Source organism: Peromyscus californicus, unplaced genomic scaffold (genome assembly GCF_007827085.1).
Source record: "Peromyscus californicus insignis strain IS unplaced genomic scaffold, ASM782708v3 Scaffold_3__1_contigs__length_106647218, whole genome shotgun sequence".
In the NCBI taxonomy this organism is placed as follows: Eukaryota; Metazoa; Chordata; class Mammalia; order Rodentia; family Cricetidae; genus Peromyscus; species Peromyscus californicus.
The window spans coordinates 41,897,615-41,918,152 of record NW_026294551.1 but is presented as its reverse complement, the minus strand read 5'-3'; the positions used below and the strand labels follow the sequence as shown (position 1 = coordinate 41,918,152).

The following is a 20,538-nucleotide window of genomic DNA, read 5'->3' as shown; positions in this document are numbered from 1 at the left end:
ATCTATCTATCTATCTATCTATCTATCTATCTATCTATCTATCTGTCATCTGTATATATACACCAATCATCTGTAGAGTCTAGCATCTATCTATCATCAATCTACCTGCCTATCATCTGTATCTATACATCTATCATCTATAGAGTCTAGCATTTATCTATCTATCATCTATCTATATATCTATTTATCTATCTAATATCTATTTATTTACTATATATATACATATATCATCTATAGATGCTATCATCTATATTTATCTATTTTCTATTAATCTATTATCTAACTTTTCTTATCTATCATCTATATCTATCTTCTATCCATATATTATCTATCTATCTATCTATCTATCTATCATCTATCTATCGATTATCTACCTATTTATTCACCCATCTATTTAATCTGTCAACCTATATAGGGGGAAAGATTAATATGGCAAATGGAACTGGCTCACTCACTCATGGAGACAGCAAGTCTCATGATGTACAGACTAAGTTCTTCAGCAGGAGACCCAGGAAAGCAGATGGCTTAGTTCTGCTTTGAGTCTGAAGTCCAACAATGGCTTTCTGCATGAGAGCCTAGAAGCTGTCTGGTCCATGAGGCTGGATATCCCAGCAGTCCCGATCTGGCACTGGTGGTCTTGTCTTCAATCCAGGTGAAGGCCTATGAGGTTTTGGGTTCTGATGGTACTGACGGATGGAGGTGGCATCACCAGCAACAGCAACAACAGAATAGCTGATTCCAGATCCAACAAATTGACAATTGGGCTTGTCCATCACAAAGCATGTCTTGTCCAGCCTCAAGTCAGGAGGAGCCCTGCCCCTCACGATGGGAGGAGGAGATTTAGCTGGTAAGCAGCAGCAACAGTTGGTCGCAGTCAACTGAAATGTACTTAGACAGTCTCAATATTATTAACATGCCCAGGGGCTGGAGGGATGACTCAGTTGGCAAGCATGAAGACCTGAGTTCAAATCCCCAGAACCCAAGCACAAGTTGGATGTGTAGCTTTAGTACCTGTAATTCCCTGAGCTGCTACTGTGAAGTTGGAGGTGGAGACAGGAGAATACCTGAAGCTCAGGGGCTAGCTAGTGTGGCATGGACACTGGGAAAACACACACACACACACACACACACACACACACAAAAAAAAAAAAAAACAAAAAAAAAAAAAACAAAAAACAAAAACAAAAAACAAAAAAAACAAGAGACAGTCTTAAACAAGGTGGAAAGTGAGGACTGAAACCTGATGTTGTTTGCTAACCTCCACATGTGCACTGTGGCATGGGTGCATCCACATTCACACACATGCACAGGACACATACATGCTCACTGTATGGACGTGTGTGTGCGCGCGCGCACACACACACACACACACACACACACACACACACACAATTATCAACCTATCTAGTGTGTTAGTGAAGAAATGGTTCAGGCCTCCCTGTAGGGTTTGGGTTGTGTGCGTAAGTCATCTGGTGGATACAACAGCAGTCACAAGCAAGATGGCTGCAGCCCTGACAAGCTGTGTGCTTCCAGCAGGGCAAGTGGCTTAGCCCCGCCTACCTCAGTGTCATGTGACTCTGACCACAGACCGAAATCACTGATGGAAAGAGCAGGCGGCAGCTCCGAGAGAAGAGGGCTGTTCTCTTCTCAAACTGGGTCCAACTGCAGCCAGTTTGGGGCGGGTTGGCTGCGGGTCTTTATGTTGAGCTCCAGGCTCCCCCTGTGTGTGGTCAGAGGGGGGTTCAAGTTTTTCCATGGTCCACAGGGCACACTCTGGGCCAGCTTTAGTATTGTTCTGACTGAGTTCCTTAAAATAAATCTTTTAAATCAATTGCATAATCTCTCTCTTCCTTCCTTCCTTTTTTCTTTCTCTTCCTCTCTTCCTTTCTTTCTCCCTTTCCTCCCTTCCTTCTTTTTAAAACTCCCCTAGCAGTTTTTGATTTTTTTGGTTCTTGACCCTGGGGAAACAGCTGTGAGAGACACCTTGGGCTTCTGCTGACCTGATGGGAATGATGGTGCCGGTGCTGTCAAGACTGGGGTAGATGGCCAAGTTGTGAGTCAGCACCAGAGCCTGTGCAAGAGCTTAGGGGACCCCTAGGCAACCCCAAGCCGTGGAGAGAGTGTGTCGAGCATCTGAGGTGCTTTGAGGAGGACTAGAAGCTAGCTGGGGAACAGACAGACAGGCCTTGACATGCAATACAACACCATACAAGGCATATGTGGAACACTGTTAGAACTGTGGTAGCAAGAGTGGTCCTCAGCCCAGGGGGCACTTTCAAATGACCCAAGAGCATCAACAGCTGGTGGCCTGGGCCTCACCCACAGGATGCCACTGGCCTGCAGATGGGGTCCAGGAGTCCGTATCATGTATAAATCGAGGACAGACGGTATGGTGAGAAAAATGTGAACTTGGAGTAAGTTGCTGGAGGATCTCTGCTAGGCTGTGGTCAAGGCTGTGGGCTTGCACTGCTGAACCAGGAAAGAAGGGCAAATGACTGACTAGAGACAGAGAGAGCCACCCAGCCCGCAGTCGGCCCGTTTGAGCTGTTGTTGCTTCCCACCCCCGTTTAAAAGTGAAAGTCAATAGGGACATAACAAAACATACCGTAAAATAAAATAAGTTGAAAGAATACTCAATAAAAAGAAGCGGCGGAATAGTAAAAGCAGACAGCCAATGCAGTAAAATCGAGAAAAAAAAAAAAAAAACAACCCAAAACAAAACAAAACTCAGGCAGACAGAATCACCACCAAGGGCCAGGCAATAAAACAACAGCTAAGATGGACTGATGCAGGCTGGTGGGCGTCTTTGTATTTTGCTCCACCCCGGCAGGGAGGGGAGATGATTATTCACGTTCTATGGGGGGAGGGAAACAAGGTCTGGGGAGATGACGTCTGTGGCTGTAGCTGACAGTGCTGTCGGGGACAGGGTCAAGTCTCCACTTGGCTGACGAGGAAATGGAGGTCAGCTTACCAAGACTTGCCAGCTGGTCAGGGGAGGAGCAGGACACTGAACTCACCTTTCAGTGCTCTAGGTTTTCAAGGTATTTTTCAGCGTGTGTGTGTGTGTGTGTGTGTGTGTGTGTGTGTGTGTGTGTGTGAACACATGTGCCATAGCACACATGTGGAGGTCGAAGGACAACTTCAGGGGTTTGCTTTCAGGGTCTCCTTGTTGATTTTTCACCATCTGCAACACGCTAGCTAGCCTTGGAGCATCTGGGAATTCTCTGGTCCCACTTCCTACCAACCTGTAGGAGTGCTGGGGTTATAGATTCCTGTGCCACGTGTCTGGTTTTTATGTGAGTGCTGGGAATTTGAACTCAGATCCTCATGATTGTGGAAAAGCATTTTAAACCACTGAACCACCTCCCCAGATTTAGGTTTTATGGTTTTTGAACTTAAGTTCTGAGCTCTTTCTGCTGAATAAATGTTCAAGCCTGGATGCCTACTGGAATCATCTGGTGAGCGTGTAAAAAAATACTTGTCCGATGAGACATTTCTGTGGACGGTCAACAGGTATCTGAAAAAATGCTTGTTGTCACTAGTTATCAGGGAAGTGCGATGTAAAATCACAACGGAACCTCAGACATTCCAGGTTTGTTGTACAACAACAAGCATTGATGATGTGGGAAAATGAGAACACACAGTGACCTGCCTGGAGCTGTGTTAATGGAGATAAGTCAGTCCACATACAGGAGGACCCTAGAGGAGTCACTTCATAGAGGCCAGGAGTGGAACAGTGGGCACCAGGACCAGAGGAGGGGCACATTGGGAGTTGCCAGTTAATGGGCACTAAGACGCAGTCAAGCAAGATGGACAGCTCCAGCGGCTGACTGTACAAGTTTGTCCTGTGCAGCCATGCTGATAATTTATTGTGCGCTTAAAATTTTAAGGGGACAGATTTCCTGTTTTAAGTATTCTCATAGCCTTTTTGAAAACCTGACTTATGGACTGAGCAGGTTGTATTTATATATTGAGGAATATAATATAAACAATTCAATAAAAAGCCATGAATTTGAGAGAGGGCAAGAGGGGACACCTGGGAGGGGTTGGAAAGAGGAAAGGTAAGGAGGAAAATGATGCAACTATATTTTAATTTCGAAAAAAAAATCATTGAAAAACTAAGTAAACTTAACTTGTTATTACAACTTAGCTACTGCGGTTATTTTGAGATATATATCTATTTGTCTGTGTATCTATGCATCTATCTGTTATCTATCATAATTAAAAAAACATACAGGTGGGGCTGGAGAGATGGCTCAATGGTTAAGAGCACTGGCTGCTCTTCCAGAGGACCCGGATTCCATTCCCAGCACCCACATGGCACCTCACCACCACCTGTAACTACAGGAGACCCAGTACCTTCTTCTCGTCTTTGTGAGCACTCTCACATGTGGTGTGCAAACATACATGGGGCCAGAACACCCCCACACCGAAAATGTAAAAAAGAAAAAACATGGGTGCTCGTGATGGGACAAGTTCAGTCCTAACATGCTTGGTCTGGGCTGGGCCAGGAAGATGGGATAAACTTAGAACACACAGACACACTTGGGACTTCACTGTGCTCTGCATGGTGATTGCTACTATCTGCTGAGCTACCAACCCTGAGTCCTAAGCCCTTGATAAACACTAATTAAGCTTTCCTAATCCCATGCTAGGTAGGGATTACCACCTCCATTTGGGGTTGAGGAAAGAGAGGGGGCTTAAGCTTTTTCCTCTGCAGACTCATCTGGTGGTACTGTTACCCGTGTGGGAGCTCAGGCCTGCAGCCCCGTCAATAGATTCGGTGTTTGTTGCTGCCCTGCAGCCAGGTGCTCCCATGGGTGTCACAGGCTGTTCTGTTTCACTTCTCTCCTCCTCAGGCTTTAGGAACAAGAGTGTAACTTTGGCCCTGGGCCTGTGTACACGGAGCAGTTGTCATCGAGATAGAGGAGGGAGATGATTTGTGGAACAATATTAAGAAAGAGTTTTTCTTTTCTTTTCTTTTTTTTTTTGAAGCGAGTTCAGTGGTGGGATGGGCTGCCTGGAGGCAGTGGGCTCACACAGTCGCACCTGGGAAGTCACGTCTGTTGGGAGGGCAGAATCATCTCTTGAAGTATTGTGTGTGTGTGTGTGAAGCAGAGGAAGCCAGGAAGTGCTGTGATTGTATACCTCTAACCTGGACAGAGGAGGTAGCACAGTTGGTGTAGTGTTTAAACACCCTACCTGAGGTTCTGGGTCTCATCCCCAAACACGACATAAAACTGGCGTGATGACACATGCCTGTAATCCCAGCACTTGGGAAGAGGGGCAAGAAGATCACAAATCCAAAGTCATCCTTGGCTGGAGAGTGAATTTGAGGTCAAACTGAACTACATGAGACCCTGTCTGAAAACAAAAACAAAAATGAAAACGAAAATCAAAACAGAGAAATAGATGCCTCTAAAATGCTCCTGGACCTTGAAATTGAAGGGCACAGATGACCTCGTCGAAGTTCAGTGAGGGAAGCATGTTCTAGAAGGTGAGCTCATAGAGCCAGGGAGTTCTAGGAGGCCCTAGGTCAGTCTGGAGCCTGCTTTCTCTACCCTTCTCTCAATGCCTGGTGCTGGGCCACTGGCAGAATTGCAAGGGGTGGTCCTGAGCTGAAGCAGGACTTAGAACCACAGCTGCTGCTGTCATTGTCACCACGGTTTCAGCTCTGGTAGGGAGGACTCTTGATCTGTGAGCCCTACTCCCTGAGTCCTGGTGGTGTTAGCTAGAGGGGCTTGGGAACAGGGAGGTGGTGATTGGAGATGGAGGGAGGGAGGGAAGGAGGAAGGGATCCTGTTCTAGGACAGAGGCTGGGCAGATAGAGAGAGAGATTATGAATACAAGATTTTGCTGGCAGGTCTCTGGTCTATGAGTAACCACCAGGTCCGACTCCTCAAACCTGCGGACCTGCTGGGAACTGCTCTGGATAAACTTATCTTGAAGTCGCTTTACTATGAAAAACACTAGAAGATCACAAACACTCACTGGGGAGTGGTGAGCTTGGTTTCCTCATCTATACATTGAGGATTAATCCCAACACTTTGAATGGTTAAGAGGATTACATGAGATTAAGTCAGAAAATACCCATAAAACACCTGGCCCCACAGAGCTGAAGGACTCAACAAAGGTAATAATTATCTCCCTCCCTCTACTCTGAGAAGGGCTCATACTCTGTGACCATGACTTCAGTGTACTTGAGTTTAAGAAGTATCCATTGAACAGCCACTCCACGCCAGCAGCTCAGCCTGCCTTTCAAGATGGGAAGATAAATAGGACCAGGCCATTGTTCTGTGGAAGCTCACCTTGGGGGCGGGGACTGACATATATTACAATCCAGTGTGGAGTTATTCTACTTGTCTGGGGAGATGGTCCCTGCCAGGAAAGTATCACTGGGCACTCATCTTGAATGTGACTCATCCCTGAAGCATCACTAGGAGCTATCTGTGCAGAGGCAAAGAGAGAGCTAAAGTGTTGGATAGCAGGCATCACCAGAAGAGCCAACGATGTGGTATCGCCAGAATGGAAGATGTGTGAGTGAGGGATGAGCCGGCTTTACTGGGTCATGGAGGGGCCTGTGGACCGTGGTTGGGAGCATTAATGGCAGAGCAGTTGAAGAACACTGTATGGCCAGGCTTTGCATTTCAATTCATTCTGGTGCATGTGATATGTGTAGGAGAGTTTGGAAGAGGTCCACCCTGAGCATAAGAACACCACGAGGGAAGGCGGAGTGATGGTTTAAACTTAAGGGAAGATTGTATTCTTGGAGGGAAGGGTCAACAGGGCGCTGGCGTTGCTTGGCTCTGGGTAAATGAAGGGCATTGGTGGGAGAAGTAAAGGACAACATCCATGCTTCTAGTGTACTGGGGGAGTCAGGTGCTCTGTGATGGGGGCAGAAGACAGAACAAAGAAGGGCAGAATTTGGTGGGAACATTATTTCTTCGGTGAGTTTAGTTTGAGTTGACTATTGGGTATGGACGAGAGGTGTCTAGGGGTCAGCTCCTTCTCAGTTCTTGGACAATTTGCAATGGAAGGCCATGATCCTGCAGTTGATGTCACAGCAGCGGTGTCCTAGACCTTCCTGGTGTGGAAAAGAGGAGGATTCAAGATAGAAACAACTTAGCATTTAAGATTGGACCAGAAGTGGGTTATTCAGAGGAGGAGAAAGAGCCGCTGTGGGAGGGGGAAGCCTGGATGAAGGGAACATTATGGGGACTTCAAAACTCTGATTTCAACAGGGAAGTGGTTGGCAGGTGAAATGTCCCTGAGGGCTCCTGTAAGGTGAGGCAGCAGTGGTCTCCAGCGGGTGAGGAACTTTATGACTCCAGATTAGCAAACAAGGAGGAGAAAGGTATAGCGGGCACACCTGTAATCCTGACAGCTCATGAGCTCCAGTCTGGAAGTTGAAAGTCATTCTGGGCAATTGGCAAGATCTTGTTTCAAAATAAAATGGACATGGGGACCAAGGGTCTGGTGATGTAGGACAGTGGTGGGGTACTTCCTTGGCATGTGAAAGACCGTGGGTCTAATCTCTAATACTAGGAAAGAGAAAAGAAAGAAAAACAAAAAGAAGACAAGATGAAGGAACAGGGAGGCAGTGGTAACTTTTCTCTCAGAAATTTGGATGAGAAGAGCAGAAAAGAGAGATTGGTACAGACAAGGAAGAGAAATGAGCAAAGACATTTTAGAAGCTGGGGCCCTAAGCCTGAGCATCCGCATGGAGTGAGGAGGAGCAGATAGAGATAAGTTTGTGGATGCTGGGAGAGGCATGCCTGACAGAGTACGGCTGCGAAGGGAAGAATCGAGCTCAGGGTAAAGAGGGATATGGTGGATGCACTACTGAACCCTGGTTGGAAAGCCTGTCACATGGAAAGCCAGTGGCCCAGAGAAGAGCGTAAAGAAAAGCAACCTGGAAGGAGATAGGCCAACATCATCAGATGCCCTGTATGAGAATTCTGAGAGGCAGGGGATATTCATGAAGATCAGGTTTACATTCAGAAACCAGCATTTCCCCAGGAGCCTGAACCAGGCAGTCTGATGCTTTAATAATGATCTAGTGGTGGCCTCTTCTTATCTTTGAGAGCAAGTTGCTCTAGGCGTGAAGATCATGTCCTGAGAATGAGAATAAACCCACGTGCAAAGCTATGCTTGTAATCACTTCGTTATCTTCAACATTTAGTGTGGGAGGTTGGGAAAAATGAACACTCATGTTTTTAATTTTTCAATGAGCAGGGTGAGCACAAAGCAGCCATTTCCCTTATAGCATTTTTAACACTCACTTAGTTTAGGTTGATCCTCCCCCTTTCTCCCATATCCCTGTTTCCTCATGCCAGGCTCAACCCTTTCACTGCTAGCAGCCCATATTCCATTTTCTTTTTAAAAAGATTTATTAAACATTTTAAATTGTGTGTGTGTGTGTGTGTGTGTGTGTGTGTGTGTGTGTGTACATACATGAGTTCTAGTGCCTGTGGAGACCTGTGGAGGGCATCAGATGCTCTGGAACTGGGGTTACAGGTGATTCTGAGTTTCTTGATATGGATGCTGGGAACCAAATTCAGGCCCTCGGCAAGAGCATCGCATGCTCTTAACTGCTGTGCCATCTCTCCAGCCCCCCACCCCCTTCCACTTTACTATCACACGAAGGACACCCATTTTGGAGATTGTGTAAGTATGTTTGGCCTTGGTGATGGTGGAGAGGAGGTTGTGGGCAGAGTTTGTGAGAGACAGGAGTAGCTGTGTTTGGTGGCATGGTCAGGGAGAGATTTGAGCAGAAGGCTGCAGAGGTGGGGAAGGATGAACTAATGACAAGATGAGGAGGGGTGAGGTCAGGAAGCAGCAAAGACAGTGGCGTTGGAGGCCAGCAGGCGTGAGGAGGTGAAGGAACCACGAGGCTAAGGGTCAGCAGTGGCTGATGTCCCCATCACATGGGAATCTGCCCACAGAGCCAAGTGACAAAGAAAGCCGAGCAAATGGGATGGGTGAGTTTTAGGGATGGTGATGATGGAGAGTTCAGTGCCTTCCACCTGAGAGGGCTCCATGCTGTGGCCTGAGGGACCCTGATTCAATGAAGGCTGACAGATAGAAGCCAGTGGCTGGGAAGGAGACCCCTAGAGTGGGCCTTCAGGAACCTTGTCCAAGGCTTCAGGAGCATGCCTGATGTCCCATCAGGGATGGAGCCTTGTCTTCTGTCTACCCTTTCTCTTCTTTCCCAGGGTGCACTCAGACCCTGTTCTTCTTTCCTTCTTCCAAGGGGCAGCTATCTGGACCCTTGGCCAGGGTTGGTGAACTGTCTGCCATCCCACAGTTCAGCCCTCTATATCTGCCACCACATGGAAGCTAGGAGCCAGGCTCTCAGAAGACAGCTGTGCCCACCTGGAATCACTTGGCTGGCCCTGGCCTATCTGCTCAGCTGCTTGCTTGCCTCCAGCAAGGCCAAGGTCTTCAGTCGCTGTGAGCTGGCCAAAGTGCTGAATGACTTCGGTCTGGATGGCTACCGCGGATATAACCTAGCTGACTGTGAGCACCCTTCTCTCTTCTACTCAACCCACTCCCCTGTCTTTCTTCCTCCTCATTCAAGGGTCTTGGAGGTTTTCTGAGCTTAATCCTTCTTTGTAAAACCAGAAGTCAATGAGACTACAGGTGGACAGCACCTACTTCCTGAGTTAACCACCTGCTAGGCAGACAACAGGCAACCAGATTAGAACCAACCCTGTTGCTAGTCAGGAAGTCAAAGTAACCAGCAGCTTAGTAGGTTACACTTTATCTTGGCCATGAGGATCAAATATGCCTGCTGAAACTTAGATGGCAACCTGAACAAATCTATAATACCAAGCATTGTACACAAGAGGCAGTTTCAGAAGACTGTAAAGTACAGTCACATCTAGATTCATTTTGTCTCTAGTCCTGGCCTCCTTTGTAGAGCCTGCTTTGTGTCTTCCTAATCTTGCCTCTAATGTTTAGCTCTTGTAAATCCATTCAAGAAACGCAGCAAGCCTTTCTATATACTGAACAATGAGAAAGTGGCAAGATTGACGTCCTGAGTCAGGAAGGCTGAGATCAGTCCCGACCCTTGCTTTGAGGTAACGCTATGTAATTTCAGGGAAGTCACTTTGACCTCTGACCCTAGATTGCTCCATCTGCAAAGTTAGATGGGAGGATACTTGTTGTTGTTTCCTTGGGGTAGAGGGAGCCAGTGTCTAAAACATTTATCTGTGAACACTTTGGTCCGTGGTGGTCCAACCCCCTGACCTCAAAGCCTGTGTCTGCCCCTCTGTAGGGGTCTGCCTTGCTTACTACACAAGCGGCTTCAATACAGCTGCTGTGGACCACGAAGCTGATGGAAGCACCAACAATGGCATCTTCCAGATCAGCAGCCGGAAGTGGTGCAAGAATCTCTCCCTGAATGGCCCCAACATTTGCCGGCTATACTGCAGTGGTGGGCTAGCCTCTTTTTCATAGTTTAGTTTTCTTCTTCTGTCTTTGTCTCTGTGTGGAGATCCCCCAGGGGGTGGATAAAGGGCAAATGGGAATGGAAGATCTTCTGTGAATTTAATTTGGGGTCCAGGCTGAGAAATGGTCTTAGAGCTACAGTCATGGAGGAAAGTGTGTGTGTGTGTGTGTGTGTGTGTGTGTGTGTGTGTGTGTGTGTGTGTAAGGGTAACATGTGTTTCCAGAGATGGAGGAGTGGTGTGTGTGTGTGTGTGTGTGTGTGTGTGTGTGTGTGTGTGTGTGTGAGAGAGAGAGAGAGAGAGAGAGAGAGAGAGAGAAAGAGAGAGACAGACAGACAGAGAGAGAGACAGAGAGAGAGAGACAGAGAGAGACAGAGAGAGACAGAGAAATAGAGAGACAGAGAGAGGGAGAGACAGAAAGAGAGACAGAGACGAGAGAGAGAGAGAGCACCCTGTTCTCTGCTCCCTCACTGTGTTTCCCTCCTCCTACTCCAGATTTGTTGAACAATGATCTCAAGGATTCTGTCATCTGTGTCATGAAGATAGTTCAAGAGCCCCAGGGTATGGGCTACTGGTGAGTAACTCCCACTGGAATTGTGCAAGTTGTGGCCAGGACTGGAGGATAGCATCAGGGAACTGGCCTAACATGAGTATCCACTTTTTCCTAGGCAACATATTTTCTTGGCTTCATGAAGCAAACTTCACAACCAGTGTTGGTAATTATGAGAATCCAGATAATTACAGACGACACAACTGGAGAGAATAACATTGGCAATCACATGACCACACAGCTCAACCCAAATTTTATATAAAAGCCCAAAGTATAAAATAGATAGTAGATGAGGTTCTTTGCTTGGATCATGGGTAGGGCTCTGGAACCTTCCTCTACCAGTTTTTTCCTTACCTACTTTCAGAACTATGTCCTTTGAAATCTTCTCCCAATGGGGAGTTTGTCTGAGTGTTGCACTGGGTTCTGACCTAGAGGGTTAGTTCATATAAGCACCTGGGTCACTTGCTTCACAGTTACCCAATCTCTTTGGATGGGGCTTTTCCAATGAGTCTCCAGCCTCCACTCCACTCATGCTTACAGAGGAGGAACCAGTAGGGCAGGGCAGAATCTGGGAAAGGTGAACCTCTCCAGGGCTGAGGAACATCCAGACCACGAACAGATTGTAGCAGCTGATAAGGTTGGGGAAGGAACTTTAGAAGACCTTGGAGCAGAAGGAAGGAGAGAGTAATGATGGGGTAGAATTGGGGCATCTGTTGGATGGTCTTGCAGGAGTCTAGGTGGCACATAGGGTCTGGAGAGGGACAGGTGTACCAATGGTGGATACAAGAGAGATTAGATATAAGGGGTGGGAAGGGATTCAGGAGTAGATGAGATATGGTCTAAGAGAAAGAGGAGGGGGTGAAAATGACTGAATCATGAGATATTCCAGGCATATTATTTGAAATGGACACTGCTTTGTGGTCTGAGAATAGTTGAAACCCTAAGAAGTGAGTTTGAGGTAAGGCCAGCTCTGTAGGACAGAGTGTGTTTATAACTGTGTTATAAAAGGGACAAGGTCAGGTCCGGTGCCAGTCCAAGAGCTTGCAGCCTTGGTACCCCTATTGTGGAGTGGAAGACCTGGTCCTAATAGGTGAAACTAAAGAGCATCTCTTTTATACACTTGGAGTAAATTCCTGGCATGGATGACTCTTGCGGGTCTGAGGCTAATTGGAGAAAGTGGGTCCAGAAGGCTCAGTGCTGTCCATTCCTGTCCACTCAATGCACTGGGGATGCAGGTATACAAGATCTAGGTAGGTGCTGAGCTTCCGAGAGAGCTGAGACCTATCTTTGTCCTTGAGTATCTTACAGTCTAGTGCAACAGACAACCAACCTCTCTTGGTCGACAGTTATTTAGAAGTCTTTCCAGTGTGCTATTGATCATTAGGCTCATTGACATTGACATTGTAAAGGACACCAGTTTTCAGATCTTGGGATGCCTGAGAACTTTGGACCCCAGGATCCTGTGTTCTTGCTTGTCTTCCTTAAGATGTCAGATGTGATAGCACTGGGGAGACAGTTAAGTCCATGAGAATTGCTTGTCATGCAAGAGTGAAAACTTGGTCCCCAGGACATATATGTAAAAGCTGGGCATTTGGTATTTGTAATCCCAGCACTAGGGAGGTAGAGACAGACAGATTTCTGAGGTTCACTGGCCAACCAGCCTAGCTTAAATTGGTAAGCTCCAGGTTCAGTGGGAGACCATGTCTTAAAAAATAAGGTAGACACTTCCTGAGAAATGACACTCAAGGTTGACATCTAGCCTAAGACACACACAGACACACAGACACACACAGACACACACAGACACACACACACACACACACACACACACACACACACACACACACACACACACACACACACAGAGGAATGGTCCCAAAAGAATATAAGTCAACCATGGAAAGATTTAGATTGGCAACCAAGACATGATGAGTGCACGTCCAACCATGTACCCTGGGTACATAAGTCTACATCACAACCTGAGTTTTTAATTAGGAAAATAGGGGAGATAACATTGACCCAATCTACCTAATAGGCCAGCTGGGGGCAGGAGGGAAGCAGTTACAAGTGGGTGAAAGTGGGTGAAGGGTATGGTGGCATGTAAACTGTGTGAAGGTCTTTACACATATAAGGTGGCCTCACTGTTCCCCGAAGCACTTGGGTGTAGGAAAGGAACTTTGTACCTAGGCTCCAGATTCCAGCTTCTAACCCTTTGATGAGGACTCAGGGGTAAGCCTGAGCACACTAGTGTGTATCTCCCATGGTACAATAAGTCAGCTAGACTTTGACTTTTAATGGCCATTCTCTTCCTTAGAAAACATCTCCCCTAGGTGAGCTCAGCTTTTTTGTTGCCTCCCATCCTCTTAGTCCCTTGCTTAGCCTCTTAGCAACTTTGCTTCTCTTTAGTTTAGAGCCCTGTACCTTTCCTGCTCTCTGAAGCTGATGTGGATTCTTTTGGGGGGGGTGGCGGAGACAGGGTTTCTCTGTGCAGCTGTGGCTGTCCTGGAACTCACTCTGTAGCCCAGGCTGGCCTCAAACTCACAGAGATCCACTTGTCCTCTGCTTCCTGAGTGCTGGGATTAAAGACGTGCGCCACCACCGCCTGGCTGCTAATACGGATTCCTTTCCTCCTTGTTTTCTATCCCTAGGGAGGCCTGGAGGCATCACTGCCAGGGCAGGGACCTCACCGACTGGGTGGATGGCTGTGACTTCTAGGACCTTCTCTGGATGGACCAAGTCGCACACAGCTGGCTGGGAAGTGTGGTTGTGTTCCTGACGCAGGCTTGGGAAGACAAGCCAACTAATAAAAGTCTAATTTTACATAAGCACGTGTCCCAGCTTTCTGCAGGTCTGCAGGCACCCAGCTGGAGCCAGAGCCATCTCTTGTCTTCTTGTCTCACGTGCCCCTGGGCTTGGCTTCAGGTGGACTCCAAAAATCTATCACGGAAGGCTTGGGGACAAGGTCAGTGCCTTCCTTCCCCATATCTGGCAGAGTTTGGGTCTAGAGTCACCAAATTTATCAAAAGCCAAACCAAAGCAAAAAATAGGATTAATTTGGATTTCAGCTACACAAGTAGCTTTGATGTACATGTACAATTCAAATCTTGTATGGCTCATACTGATATTGAAGGACCTACTTGTGTATATGAAATTCAAATTTAATTGGGAGCTGCTGTATTTTTACTTGGTAAGCCTAGATAAGTCTGGTGTTGGGAACCCTTGGCACATTTGGAAAGTTCCTGGGGATGCTTACATTCTGCAGTTCTGGTTGTAGATGTGGCCATCATGTCTTGGCTCTCACTCTGGTGTCTTCTCACATCCTATGGTCATGAGGTGGTGCAGAGTGACTGCAGGTGTGTGAAAAACTTCAGCGGTGTGTCCCCTCCCTAAGTTCTGTCCAGTGTGTCTCCTGTGTGCATGCGTGTGTGTGCGTGCGTGCGTGCGTGTGTGCGTGCGTGCGTGCGTGCGTGCGTGTGTGTGTGTGTGTGTGTGTGTGTCCTGCTTTATTAGTGCCCTCTAGAGGCAGGAGAGTCAAGTGTCACTGCTGGTCACTTCTTGGAAGGGGAAGTCATCACACTCTGCCCCTAAGAGGCTGGAAGATGGAGTAGAACTTGCCAGTGGGTTTAGAGGGTAGCAAAATGCAGAGTGGCTTTTCCAGTGTGTGGAAAGTTCTGAGGAAGGCAGCATTGCTCCCACTGACAGGGAACTCTGTCTCAGTTACCAGAGACATCTGTATTTCAAGGAGCAGCATAGGCGGAGTCTCGAGATGGCTTGTCCTAGAGCACTTGTCCTAGAGTTACTGCTGTTGGGATGGAACACCATGACCAAAAGCAGCACAGGGAGGGAAGGGTTTATTGGACTTACACTTCCTTATCACTGTTCATCACTGAAGGAAGTCAGGACAGGAACTCAGACAAGGCAGGAGCTGATGCAGAGGCCATGGAAGGGTGCTGCTTACTGGTTTGCTCCTCATGGCTTGCTCAGCCTGCTTTCTTATGGAACCCGGTACCACCATCCCACCCACAATGGGCTCCCACTTCAATCACTAATTAAGAAAATGCTCTACAGGCTGGCCCACAGCCCAGTCTCACGGAGACAATTTCTCAGTTGGGAGTCTCTCCTCCCAGATGACTCTAGCCTGTGTCAAGTTGACATAGAGTTAGCCAGCACAGCAGGAGAGATGATGGGAGGATGATGTGTGAGAAGAATGGGTCTTGATTTCAGACTGCAGCATCCTCTAGAAGGGCTTTCACTGGATCCTGTGTGGGCTCAACTGTAAGTTGAAGCATGGTTGGTGGCTCCTCGGGGGATGCCACCCAATGTTCCCTTCCTCCAAACTGCTGACAAATACTGGGGGGGTGGTGGTGGTGGCTGAGAACCTACAACTGATGAAATAGATCTGTTTCCATCTACTGCTGGACTGGTCAGTGAATGATAAAACACAGGAGCTGTTTATCCAAGTGGACAGTGATAAAACATCTTGCTAAGAGGTGACATTGATGACTAATGGATCTATTAAATCACACAAATATCCTGTGCTGACTATGTGCCATGCATTATCTGATTTATACCTGGGGACAATAATAAAGATGTGGGTACCACTATCATCCCCATTCTGGAGATAAGGACACAGATTCAGGGAAGGACAGTTTGGACCTGAGTCAGTCTGACTCCCTGAGTGTTTGCAGTCACTATGCATGGATAAGGGGTTGAGGCTCTGGTCAGAGACCCAGGACTCCTCTATCTTGGATGCTGTAACTTCAGATGTCTGTACCTGCATTGCCTGATAGCTCCAGTGGGCCTCATTCAGTTAGTCTGGGAAGGGAGCCCAGGAATGGGTGGAACGAGGCTCTTGGAACGGAGGGGAGAATTGTTAAAAGGATGTGGAGGATGCCATCATGGCCTCAGGCCTCTTCAAGGCAAGGCTGAGCAGTGTCAGATCTGGATAAGGGGACCCTGGAGGCTCCAGCTAGAGCATTGATTGGGGACAGGTGGAGATGGAGACGGCATAGCCAGGAGAGTGTGTGCTCTGATCAAAGTTACAAAGGTCTGACTTATGGTGAGGGTTGACAGTGCACCAACTCACCTAGGAAACTACAGGAGTGCTGGGTCCTGAACCCAGTGCCTAAGAGAAATGCTTAGGTCTGTTAGGTACTCTGATTCCATCGTGGTGTCTCTCCATTTCCCCATCACTCTCCCCTACAGTCTTCTGATCACTGAATCTTGTCTACTTGGCCTTTTTTATTGTTGTATTGTGCATCCCCCACTCACCCCGTGTGTGTGTGTGTGTGTGTGTGTGTGTGTGTGTGTGTGTGTGTGTGTGTGTGTAGGTCAGAAGTTTAACCTTGGGGGTGTTCCTCAGACACTGTTCACCTAGTTATTTATGCAACAGGGTCTCTTACTGGCCTGGAACTCATTGATTAGGATAGGGGGCTGGCCACTGGGATCCAGGGATCTTCCTGCCTCTGCTTCTCTAGCCTTAGGGTTACAAATAGGTACCCCCATGTCGGGCTTTTTCTTCTTTTTGCCTGTAGGTTCCAGAGATTAAACTCAGTTCTTATGCTTGTGTGACAAGTGATTCTCAGCCTCTGATCTCAACAGCTCTGGAAACTACCCCACCTTCTACCCACAGCCAGCAGCATTAAATCAAGCCCTCATCTCTTCACTGGGACAGTTGTAAGGGCTGTTTCCCCCCCTCCCCCCCTCCCCCGCTGTTTACCTTGTCTCACACCACTGCGGCTCCTCCACTGCTAGCTCTCTTATCTTGTCTCTGACCACAGTGTCTTTTCTCACTCTCAGCTTGAAACTCAAGCTCATTCTTGGTCTAGGAGGGCTCGGCTGACCAGGACAGAGTCACCTCTCAACTCTTCCAAGCTTCTGCTCTAGCGCAGCGCCTCTCAACCTGTGGGTCGCAACTCCTTTGCAGATGAACAACCCCTTTCCCAGGGGTTGCATATCAGATATCCTACATATCAGCTACTCACATTATGGTTCATGACGGTAGCAAACTTGCAGTTATGAAATAGCAATGAAAATACTTTTGTGGTTGGGGGTCACTACAGCACGAGGAACTGTGTTAAAGGGTCTCAGCATTAGGAAGGTTGAGAGCCACTGACTGTCAGCTGGTTTCCTGAGATCAGCCCTCTTTTTCATACCTGCCTCTTCATTCATTAGACTCGCGTTCACTAACTCTGTGCTTTGGATGCACTGAGCTGCAGGGCCTCGGTAGCTCCCAGGAAGGCCATGGCATCAGAGTTTTCAGTGACTATTCCTTTCTTCAGTCAGAACTTACCTCAGTTTCAGCTCCTCAGAGTGACTCTCTGGTAATAGAGCTGAAGAAGGCACCTCACTCTTCCCTGTCGCTGCCTTACCACGTCCCTCCATCAACAGTGATTTCCTGAACATCTGAAAACACACACAGACACACAGACACACAGACACACAGACACAGACACACAGACACATGGACACACCTACAGACACATCTCCAGTTTCTTCTACTAGATTGTAAGCACCACAAGAGCAGGAACTTTGTGTCTTTTGTCTCCAGCATTTAGAACAGCTGAACAGAGTACTCACCAAATGGATGAAACCACTGAAGGCCCAGCTGGTATGTGAATGAATGACCAGAAGGCACTCCGTTGTTTGCTGAATGAGAGAATGAATGGGTTCTGACACCTTTAATAAAGCCACGATTCATTCGATGGTATTGCTAAGAACTATCCATGCTTCCCTCCAAGTGGACACATAGCTTCTCCGAGCCCTCTTGGAGAGTCTCCCTGCCTCTCCAGGAGATCACTCTAGCTGCTCTTTATCTGAGTCAGACCTGCTGCCTGCTCAGTCATGTCTGTCAGCTGAAGGAACCCAGCATGGTCTGGCCAGAGTTGGAGCAATGGGTTTTCTTCCTAATGTCAGCAATCTGACCTTGGGAAAGTGATGCCCAGGAGTTCAGCATTCCTTTTGGGCCAGAGGAACTAATGAAGGTCACTCTGAATGCTGCAGGTAGCAAAATGACCATCACATTGCTTGGCATAGTCAGGCTCAGGAAATGCTCCTGTGAGCTCCAGCTGCCTCAGGGACCAAAGGGTGCCCCCAGGCCCTACCTACCTAGAGACCTGCACTGTGTTCTTTTCACTGTTTGCTGAGACAGAGGAGAGGAGAGGGTACGAAGAGAAAGAGGAAAAGGAATTTGGATAAAGTGGCAGAGGTTTCTATGGCGTTTGGGAAGAGTGTCAACTTTGGTAGGTGTTGCCATTCCAGACTAGAATGACTCTAGGAGACAGATATGAAGCAGGATTTTCTTTGTCATTAGCCAAAGTATGTAGCAATGTTCTGAGGTGACTGGCTAGCTGTCTTCTATCTGTAAGTGCAGGTCAGGAGGCAGAGTTTCCTGGTGGCTCTAGTAGGCTTTGCTGATGTCCTTCTTTGGCTGAGGTCACTGTGCTTTGCTCTTCAGTCTGTGCCCTCTGAATACTCTGGGACTAGGAAGGTGGCCTCTACCCAGACAGAACTCAGCATTTCCTGAGATCTGTGAGTGGCATATGTGCTGCCCTTTGCCTGGCTGGACATTAAGACTAGAACATCCTCTATCTTATGAGCTAGAGTGTGGCTATGAATTCTTTTGCCACTCCAGTAACTGTCAGTCTTAATCGAGTCAGCATGTGGGATGGGACTTCTTTGTCTTTTCTGATGTAAAAAGGTCAGGCATCATAGGGTTGTTTTCCAGAGTTTGCCTAAGAACCTTCTCGGTCAACAGAGGAGAGGGCACAAGCTAGAGTTATCAGAGAAGAGAGAACCACAATTGAGAAAATGCATCCATAAAATTGGCCTTTAAGCAAGTCTGAGGGTATTGTCTCAATGTATGATGGGGCACAGGGGGCAGTGCCATCCTTGGACTGGTGGTCCTGAGTTCTATAAGAAAGAAGGCTGAGCAAGTCATGAAGGGCAAGCCAGTGAGCAGTATTCCTCCATAGCCTCTGCATCAGCTTCTGCTTCCAGGGTCCTGCCTTGATTTCATTTATGATGGACTGTAATTGGGACATGTAAGATGAAACAAACCCTTTTCTACCCAAGTTGCTTTCAGTCATGATGTCTTATCACAGAAATTGAAATCCTAACATCCCTGCTTTAAAAAAAAAAAAGCCAATGAAATCCATCAGCAAGAACATGACTGAAGGTTCAAAGGTCATCCAAGAACATCGCATACACATTTCCCTCCTCCTCTAGCAACCAGGCCATGAGCACATCTGTAAAGCAGGTGTTGTGGTTGCTGCTCATATATTCAGGCCTCTCCAGCCCTCGGAATCTCCACATGCATAAAATCATTTTATGAAATTCCATTCCTGAGTTTTCCTGTGCGTATTCATTTTCTGCTCACTCATTCACTTTGCCATCTGTGAGAATGTGCTCCCCTCACACGCTGCAGCAGGTAGCAAAGGGTTAAAAAATTGAGGAAAAAAATTGAAATTGATCAAACCCTATCTTTTGTTTTCCCTTCTGCAAATTGAAAAAACGACAGTCATTATGCCATTTGGGGAGAAGAAACATCAATCCCTCTTTGTGTGCTGGTGTGGGCTCTTTTGCAAATTAGTCTCCACTTTCTAGACCACAGCCAGCATCCGTGGAGCCATGGAGGGTCACAGATAGGTTGCAGGTCTTCAGAACCCTATGATTATATGTAAAATCTTATGCCTGTCCTCATGGTCATGAATATCTTTCCTGGTGGGAGAATTCATAGCTTTCAGTTTATTCTAAAATGAGTCGGTGATCCAAACAAGATTAAGAATCGATACGTGCCGGGCGGTGGTGGCGCACGCCTTTAATCCCAGCACTCGGGAGGCAGAGCCAGGCGGATCTCTGTGAGTTCGAGGCCATCCTGGACTACCAAGTGAGTCCCAGGAAAGGCGCAAAGCTACACAGAGAAACCCTGTCTCGAAAAACCAAAAAAAAAAAGAATCGATACGTTACAAGAAGCAAAAAGAAATGAAAAAAACCACGAAAAAGGTGTCTTATGTACCTGCATGCATGTGGTGTGTGTGTGTGTGTGTGTGTGTGTGTGTGTGTGTGTGTGTGTGTGTGTTTGTATGAAAGTGCTTGTGCATGTTCATTTCTCCCTTTCCTGTCTCTGCTTGGGGTCCCCTGACCTGTGTCCAGTCTCCTAAACTCTGCCCATTCTAACCTCCTGGGCCTGGCTTATACCTCCTTTCATGCCCCTTCAACTGGAACCCAGATCCATCTGGCTATTCGCCAGTGTTTCCATCCAGACTATGAACTTCATGAGGGCAAATGCCTGGTACCCAACAGTCGAGGTGAACAAATGGTGGCCTCTGCTCTTCATGCTTCGGCTATTGCCTCTGGTTTGTTTTCCTGTTCCTTCCCCACCTCTGCCAGGAAGCTTGCTCTATGCAATATGGGGACTTCCCCCACTGTATGTGGATCAGGACCAGCTGAACTCCTGCAGAAGGAGTTCTTTGGCCTCTCTGAACCCCCTTTCGCCTCTTTAACTGGGGAATTCAGTCACTGGGGCCGACGGAGCCT

General features: G+C 47.5%; 1 protein-coding gene across 1 annotated transcript in view; it reads left to right on the top strand.

Moving 5' to 3' along the window:
- Window positions 1–13,773, top strand: part of Spaca3 (sperm acrosome associated 3) — a 46,292-nt gene extending 32,519 nt beyond the window's left edge. Inside the window, exons 2-5 of the mRNA XM_052758148.1 lie at window positions 9,254–9,519; window positions 10,280–10,438; window positions 10,947–11,025; window positions 13,650–13,773. Of these exons, the coding sequence (XP_052614108.1) occupies window positions 9,333–9,519; window positions 10,280–10,438; window positions 10,947–11,025; window positions 13,650–13,716 (492 nt within the window). The 5' untranslated portion in view covers window positions 9,254–9,332 and the 3' untranslated portion in view covers window positions 13,717–13,773. The remainder of the gene's footprint in view (window positions 1–9,253; window positions 9,520–10,279; window positions 10,439–10,946; window positions 11,026–13,649) is intronic.
- Window positions 13,774–20,538: the final 6,765 nt, after the last annotated feature.